This window comes from Colletotrichum orchidophilum (assembly GCF_001831195.1).
Source record: "Colletotrichum orchidophilum strain IMI 309357 chromosome Unknown Scaffold_51.1, whole genome shotgun sequence".
NCBI classification, from domain to species: Eukaryota; Fungi; Ascomycota; class Sordariomycetes; order Glomerellales; family Glomerellaceae; genus Colletotrichum; species Colletotrichum orchidophilum.
The window spans coordinates 69,189-77,380 of NW_019173007.1; the positions used below are offsets into that span (position 1 = coordinate 69,189).

Sequence of the window (8,192 nt, forward strand, 5' to 3'; positions counted from 1 at the left end):
ATGTTGTGAGTTTGCCCGAATCTTGGTCCTTGCCTGCGGGCAAATCCAGCCAGCGCCATCCACCCCATCTATCCAACTTGCGCGAGGTCAAACATCACGCAGGCGCCAGACAACCATTCCCGGCCTCAATAAGGCACCCAACCCCATAAACCCTCCCCCATGACATTCCCATCCAGCACGACAGAGCAGCGGCTGACAATCGCCGCCTGCGCGACAACCACAGCGTCCTCCCCCCTCCCCCGCGATACCCCTCGCACTCGGGCGCCTACGGCGCAATCGGAGCCGGCATCGCCCCCATGATCGAGACCAATAACATACTCTCCAACCCCGAAGGCCCAGAGTACCAGTTCCTCGTCGGCGAGGGCACCTACGTCCTCAAGGAAGACCTCCACCTCGCCACGCCGCCCCCGCACCCCTCCGAGGCCCCCGTCGTCAACCCGAACCCGCTCGCCACGATCCCCCAGCCCGCTTCCGCCGGCACGAAACTCTCCCTCATATCCCTCGACGTCCGCGCCGCGCCCCCCTTCTTCTACAAGGGCGCCACCTCCGCCACCACGCTCTCGTCGCTCGGCGGCGACATCCAGGAGCACCCCAACGAGAGCCGCTACTCCACCGAGGCCGGGCTCAGCAGCGATGGCGGAGACGGCCGGGGCGGCAGCGCCTCCCTCAGCGACGGCGCGCCTCCGACCTCGTCGTTGACCATGGTCTCTGCGCCGGCTTTCGGGGACGGCAATACCGCGCTGGCGCCGGCCAACACAAAGGACGCGGCCAAGAAGAAGGTGGCCAAGCCCAAGAACAACATGACCAAGAGCAACTCGTCCTTCATTTCTAGGGTCATTGTCAACGAGAGCTTGGCCAAGAAGCTTCAAGAGCGGCCGACGGACGGCGTCTTTGCTTTTGCCAACATCAACCGAGCGTTCCAGTGGCTGGATCTATCATCACCGACAAAGGTCAGGCTCTCTGACATGCCAACTTGCTTGCGGACTAAAAACTGACTTGTTCAAGGCCGATTATCTTACCAAGATTTTGTTTACCAAAGCTCACTGCCTATGTCACGACGTCAATCCCATCACCAAGAACATTGCACATATTGATGTAATCATGGGCTTCTCGACGGGAGAAATCATCTGGTGGGAACCTGTGTCGCAACGGTATACTCGATTGAACAAGAATGTAAGTTTCAAAACGACACTGCTTGAACATAGAAACCCAGGTGGTGGGCTGACAATATCCAGGGCATCATCAACGGCACGCCCGTGTCAGAGATCCGGTGGATACCGGGCTCCGAGTCCCTCTTCCTGGCGGCGCACATGGACGGTTCGCTGGTGGTGTACGACAAGGACAAAGAAGACGCGCAATTCTCCCCCGAGGAGGAGCTGACGACAAATGGGTCGTCAACAAATGGAGAGAGCGAGTCTACCAACGGCGTCAACCACAACCTCAAGATTCAGATCAGCAAGTCGGTCCACTCAAAGAACCAAAAGACGAACCCCGTGGCATCTTGGAAGCTGTCGAATCAGCGTATCAACGCCTTCGCCTTTAGCCCAGACAACAGGCACCTGGCGGTGGTGTCGGAGGACGGCTCGCTCCGCATCATTGACTACTTGAAGGAAGAGTATGTTTGTTTTGTTGGGGCCTTGGGGTCATTTGACTGACATAATATAGGCTGTTGGATCTGTACAACTCGTACTATGGCGGCTTCATCTGCATTACTTGGTCTCCGGACGGCAAATACGTGCTGACGGGAGGCCAAGATGACCTCATATCCATATGGTCCGTCGTAGACTCGGCCATTGTCGCGCGTTGCCAAGGCCACCAGTCATGGGTGACATCGGTAGCATTTGACCCGTGGCGTTGCGACGATAGGAACTACCGATTCGGCAGCGTCGGCGAAGACTGCAGGTTGTGCTTGTGGGATTTCAACGTCGGCATGCTGCACCGGCCCAAGGCGGTACGTTTGACCACCAGAATCGCCGGAGCGGGAGGGGACGCCATAGACAAACGCTAACAAAGTCGTAATATAGGCTTCCGTTCATCACAGGGGCTCCGTGTCATCACGGTTTGCCAATCCGCTGCAGAGACAAGAGACGGCAAACACTTCAGCGAGCCGCATCCGGTCCGACTCTACCCTGTCTGGAGGCGCGGTGGACGAAGACGGCGGCAGCACCGTTCATCCCGTCGAGCCTCGCGCGAGGATTGCCATGCTGCCCCCTGTTTCTGTAAGTGGCCGCCGCAGCAGGCGCTTCGCCCTTCCCTCCTTGGCCGAACCTCGTTTTTGCTCACAATGTCGGCAATTAGTCCAAAGCAGTTGATACCCACCCCCTGTGCTGGCTGGAATTCACAGAGGAAGCCATCATCACAAGTTGCAAGAATGGTAAGTTGTGTACCCTGCGTACCCTGCGCCGGACATGGGTGAAGCTTTAACGTCACAGGAGGCTAACATGCAAAGGCCATATCCGAACGTGGAACAGACCGACGGACGCCCCCGTGCCCATGGAGGGTGCTTCTCAGCCATCTTAATCATATACGGCGTTTGGTGGATGATCATGAGTTGGCTATGTTTGTCTGTTGTTTCTTTGCAAATATTGGGAGCCGAGGTATAGAAATCAGCCAATGTATCACTCTCTGCGCGAGGGCTTTGTCCATATTTCCCAAAAGTAGTTCCCGCTCGATTTCAATCGAACCATATAACATTTGCACAAATCCATGAAAACGTTTCAAAAGGTCTTCTTTTTTGCCTTTTCGCGCATAATTATGGTGATGTGCGCGTCTATCACGAGGGTTTTGAGATAATTATGACGTGTGTGATCTGCATGTGATTCGAGGAACCCAAATGTGTCCAGCCAGGAGCTTCCACCACGAGGAGACCCCTCTTGAGACACGAATCTGCATTAGCAGCGAAATCAAAGATGCGGCTCCGTGGTGGACTCTGGGCTCTGTCGCGAGCGTCGATAGACCCTTGGCCCTAGTGTAGGTATTCCATTGGGGGGACCCTCTTACCAGCCACGATTGACTTATGTGTATCTACGACGTCCGTTTGTTGCCGATCTGTTGGTCGCCGCACGGCGTGCCACGCCTAGCCACATTGATGGAATGAGAACAAAACGGGTTGAGTGTACATGTATTAGTGGATAACGGGAACAAACGCAACCCAAGGTTTGCTCAGCCACCAACTATTGTAAGACCAGGGCCCAGTGGAAAGGGAGAGACGCGGGAGAGCGGGAGAGCGGGAGAGGAAACCCGGGCCAAAAAAAAGAGTATTGCAAGTTTCTGATTCACGCTCGACGAAAAGAAGCCGGGACGAAAAGTCGAACGGTTGCGCGCGCAGGCTTGCAGATGCAGGATGCGTCGGCTACGTCGTCCGTCCCGTTCCTGACCCGGGAAAGGTAGATAGCACATGCTTCTGGAACGGCGTCCATAAGTCCAAGGGCGAATCGAAATGGGTCCTTCTTCAATAAAGGCATGGATAGATGAGATTGACCATCTTATGGCTGCAGTGTAAAAAAAAAGCAGGGAAGGGAAATTCCCAAAGTCTCCACCATTGATTTGATATGCGATAGGTTCCTGGGAGTCTAAGACGTGTTATTAGAAAGGGTGTCGTGGTATCCGTATCCGTAACACGACAAAAACACCTCGTCCTGTATGCCTGTCCATCGAGAATCCCGCGGGGCCTTTTCACATGTTGTTGTTGATTAATCGCGGCCTCGACACGCGGCGCCATAAAAGCAGGGTAGATGCTGAGGCTCCTACTCGTCGCCCAACGAGACTTTGATGAGGCTTTTTGGGCGGTGCAGCCGCGAGGTGTTTTTCTCTGCAGTAGTATCGCCGCAACGTGTGTCTGAGATGCATGCAGGCGTATCGGGAGATCCACGTGTATGGATGCAGAGCAATGTTGGCAAAATTTCCCTCTGGTCGCCGCAACTTGCAAGCTTCGATTGTTGAAGCTTCGAACCTTCACGCCCCTCTTCGGTGACAAGGCGTTGGCGCAGATAACGGGTAGACGGCCCACACTGAGCGGTTTGTGTGCACCTGCATATCAAGGAACTTACCTTAGCGTGCCTAGGGAAGTCGGGAGCCAGGAAGCAAGGCTGAGGACGGGTCCCACAATCGTGGTTGAAAGAAAAGGTCCTAGAGGTCGAAACTGGTCTACCGTATACACTAAGGGTGCGGTATCAAGGTTTACATCACAGGAAGCCCAGCAATGCATTAGAGGTGCGGCGTAGCCCCTTCTTTTTTCACCGCTGCAAAGGGCCGAAGGTGAGAGATTTCGTAGGGTGGAGATGCGCAGGCGGCGGTAGTTGGCGAGATTTCGAGATGGGGCCAAGCTTCGTGACTCAACCTGGCTTGGCGCCCGAGATGGATCTTGCAAGCTCAACATTGTTGAAACGATGGGTCTGTTTGGTATTTTTACCTTCGCTAGCAACTCAGCGAGCCTCTCGTACACATCTTCTGCGATGTGCGGCAGTTTACCCTGACGGGAGAACGCATAACCGCTGCGGTTGAACATGTCCAGACGACCCGCTCAGTTCCGACGGTCCTCATTCGATTCTGTTGGCGGATATGAGCAGTGAACGATGCTCAGGCCATGATGTGCGCTGGGGCGAGACAGAACGGCCCAGACGAGACGAAGCCAGGGACCAAGAGACGTACGAAAGCGATGTCATGTTGATATCAGTGGGGCCCTAGGGTGATCTGACATCAGGTCCAGGAGCATGCCTGATGCTATCTTTGCACAAGCCCAGTCGATTGGGTGGGGCCCGTAACTGTGGATACCATCTGCGGCAGTCGGCGAGCTGAGCCGTTGGGACGCTATTTGGCCCTTATGAGGGATAAGAGTAGACGCAGAGGTCGCGCATCGTGGCTCTGTGAATTCTTTGGATCTTGACCTTGTATATTGGTCCCTCGCAAGATGCGGCCCCTCTGTGTTGTGTCTTAACTTGGCAGGACAACCACCCTTTGTACTCGTAGGCGGAGTCTTGGTGGGTAATGGCTTTCGCTCTCGTTTCTGCTAGTTTTCCGCCCTCAGGTGCAGCTTCACCGGACAATCTGACTGGGAAGTGTTGAGATGTCGAACAAATGCGTAAATCGACGTGGAATCCAAAGCTTTCCGGACTGCGAATGAGACGATGAAGGGGTGGACACCGCGTATGTGACCAGCAACTATCTACCTGGAGCTCTTTGTGCGGCAAAGTGACGAAATCAAGAAAGCTTCAATGTGGCGGCTGGTGGTGGCTGCAGCTCTTCGAGTCCGACCTCGACGGTCGCTGGTGACACAACACCGACACGAATGTCGGTAAGCATGTGCCCAGGCGTCACCAAGGAAGTCTAAACCAAATGATGAGTTAGAAGGAAAAACTGAATCGCAGATTCACAGGAAATTGCCGGGCGAGGTGCGATTGCGAGGTGGCTGCGCCGTTAACAAAGACCGAAACTCGCGTCCGTATCTTGGAGCTTTTGATTCGGCGTAGGTCCGGGTTCGGCGCGGCTTCGGACCGCTGCACGGTGACTTTGCGGCTTACCTAGTGCAATTTATCGTTATCTCGGAGTCATTCTTCCTAGTGCTGCGCTTATTGGATGCCAGCCACCGTGGGAAGGGGGGGGGATCGAAATCGTGTCGGAGAAAAGACAGGGTTGAAGGCGCCATTGTCAAAATTTCAGCGAGGAATCCACTCGAAATCGAGTCGGTGAGAGGTCCATTCTTTGAAAGCATGGCTCTCTCTTGTTGGTCCTTGCCTGAGGGGTTTGAAGCCCTCGCAAATGGAGAAGAGTCGCACTGCGGACGGTGCTGGCCGACTGATCGTATGGTAATGGATTGATATCTGTCTATGGTTCAAATGGTTACTCATGCAGGATTAAGTGGCAGCGGAAGCGCTGTAACCGCGTCCATCGACGGTTGATAGGCCGGTACTTGAGGCTCAGAGTCCTAGGCTAGGATCCAGAATTTCAGGAGTCACTCACTTTTCGTTTCTTCGCTTCGAGCTGAAACGGGCAAGGGAGCAATCCTGGTTCTAGAGCAATCAAGGCCTGGTGCTTATCGGTGGAGATTTCACCGAACCCTCAGAGCTCAGATGGGTATTCCCATGGCAGGGCTCGGTCCAGGTCGGGGCAGAGTGCTTCCGCCTCTCTCCTAGCGGCGATCTTCCAAGCAACGGACCAGAGTTTGGCAGGGGTTCAAGAACAACGAGGACCGTCGGCTCAGTGGACGGGAGTTCAATGGATGCTGGGAACGTGATGCCTGGGCCAGGTCGACAGGGCGTGTGATCTGGAAGGCCTAGAAAGTCTTTGTCTGCTGAGGATGCTGCAGGCGGTGCTGCATGCGGCAGAGCAACCCATTCAAACGGGCCCGACAGAGGAGCTGGACAATTTGACTTGCATCGGCAGCCTGCAGGCTTGCAGATGCCAATACGGAGGGGTCATGTCCCCAAGCGCGACCGTCGCTCGCCAGCAAGATGCGAGACACCCAAGTTGGTCGTGAGGTGCAGAATCGGAGAGCTACAGCCTATGGGATACGAAGTGCTGAGCAGCCGCGTTCCCCGTATGACTTGGGCCACTGAGTGCCCCGAGCACAACTGTTCCCCGTTTTGACAACATCGTGAGATTCTGGCCATCAGGTGCAAGTAGGTTCGGTGGGGTTAACTCAGATATGGCCACAGCGGTCGCCCTGTCTTTCTCATACCTGCGAGCTTCGATGTTGCACATGCTCGAAACAAGCAATGGCTGACCATGATCCAAGCCCTTGTCGCTCAGATGCGGGCACCAGCTACCCCGCCCTGCTCTAATGGGAGAGTCTTATGATGAATGGTGTTAATGACCAGTGACTGCATCTGGGAGACGATCGTTGTTGGAGGCTTCAACGTCAGCCAGCATGATTTTGCCCTGCCCATCATCGATAGCGGGTGTGGGGGTCGCCAATCTTACCCATACAAAGCGACAGGAGGCGTGGCCTGTTGCAGATGACGGGCAATGGTCTCGGTCGAGACTGGCAGCTGAACAGCATGAACGGAAGAGGACACCCATGTATCACGAATACGGAGTCCAGCGAACAAGTCTTGGCTCCTTGCGCGTCTTGCAGGCCTGCGAGATGATTGCCAAAGCCACGGTTGGTGACGATGATGTTCTCGAGGCGGTCTACTGGCGTATCGTTGCTAGCCTAGGCCGTATCTTAGTTTGCGTTGGCGACGAAGGACGGTCGAATTCGATATGAGATGTTGGATGCGAACCGACAGGCTACAGAAACGTGTGTCAGCCAGCATATACCAGGCAGTGGAGGCAGAGCCCAGTCAATGAGACAACTACCACGCAGACTGCAGATTTCCGTAACGAACGGAAAGAAGCCCGCTCCTGTTGGTGATGGATCAGGGCAGATGCCAGAACCCGACGGGAGGAGACGCTGGACCCAGGACTTGCAGACTGAACATCCCACGCCAGGGCAGGGCCAGGCCCACCATGTCGGCCAATCCAGTCAGTGTGCTGCCTCATCGTGCTCGTGCAAGTTTTCAAAAAAGGGCGCCCATTGTGGTACAATTATTGCCGCGGGCGTCTTGTCGGATTCCCACCGGGTGCCGTCACGTTTACAGGGAAGAAGGTGTGGCGGCAATCAAGGTGGCGGTGATAGTGGCAGGGGCAATGCCTCTTGAACAAGAAATGGCAGGCACGCCGCACCCCAAAAGAAGAAGGGACAGGTGAGAATGACAGGGAGTGAGGAAGGGGACCCACAGCTTCCACCTGGCTTCCATTCCTCTTCACCCGACGTCCATCGCACGATTCATGCAGGGCCAATCAGTGGCGTCGGTGTGGCAGTCTTTTTTCGGCAACCCGTCGCCTTATCCGCCAGATGAACGGCGGCCGGGCGGCAACACCGTCTTCTGTAGAGTTTTGGTTGTAGCTTTATCTCATCCATTGTATCCGTATGAGGCCCTTTGTCTATCCGGCGGCTTTCATGTTGTCCGCCGACTCCTACCCTTCGTCATAGTCAGTGGCAGTCACTTAGGCCCGCGAAATACTTCCCTTTGCAATATAGACCTCGGCACCGCCATGAAGGCGTTGTTGCAAAGACATGTTCATGGCGGGCGCGGACGGGGACACGGACGCCGCTCGTCCGAGCATCTTTCTGATGAAGCGAGGCGCATCGGAGACTTGCTTTCCCATGTGCCATGGGCAGATATTTTCCTGTACCTGTGAGGCATCGCATA

The 8,192-nt window shown here is 55.3% G+C and overlaps 1 protein-coding gene across 1 annotated transcript; it reads left to right on the forward strand.

The window, feature by feature from the left end:
• On the forward strand, window positions 1–2,520 carry CORC01_06660 (WD domain-containing protein; the record flags this gene model as incomplete). The annotated part of the gene is made up of 8 exons (XM_022618299.1): window positions 1–5; window positions 185–950; window positions 1,006–1,173; window positions 1,236–1,615; window positions 1,666–1,951; window positions 2,025–2,219; window positions 2,299–2,374; window positions 2,450–2,520. 8 exons carry the CDS (start codon window positions 1–3, stop codon window positions 2,518–2,520), a joined length of 1,947 nt encoding a protein of 648 aa, XP_022475143.1.
• Window positions 2,521–8,192: the final 5,672 nt, after the last annotated feature.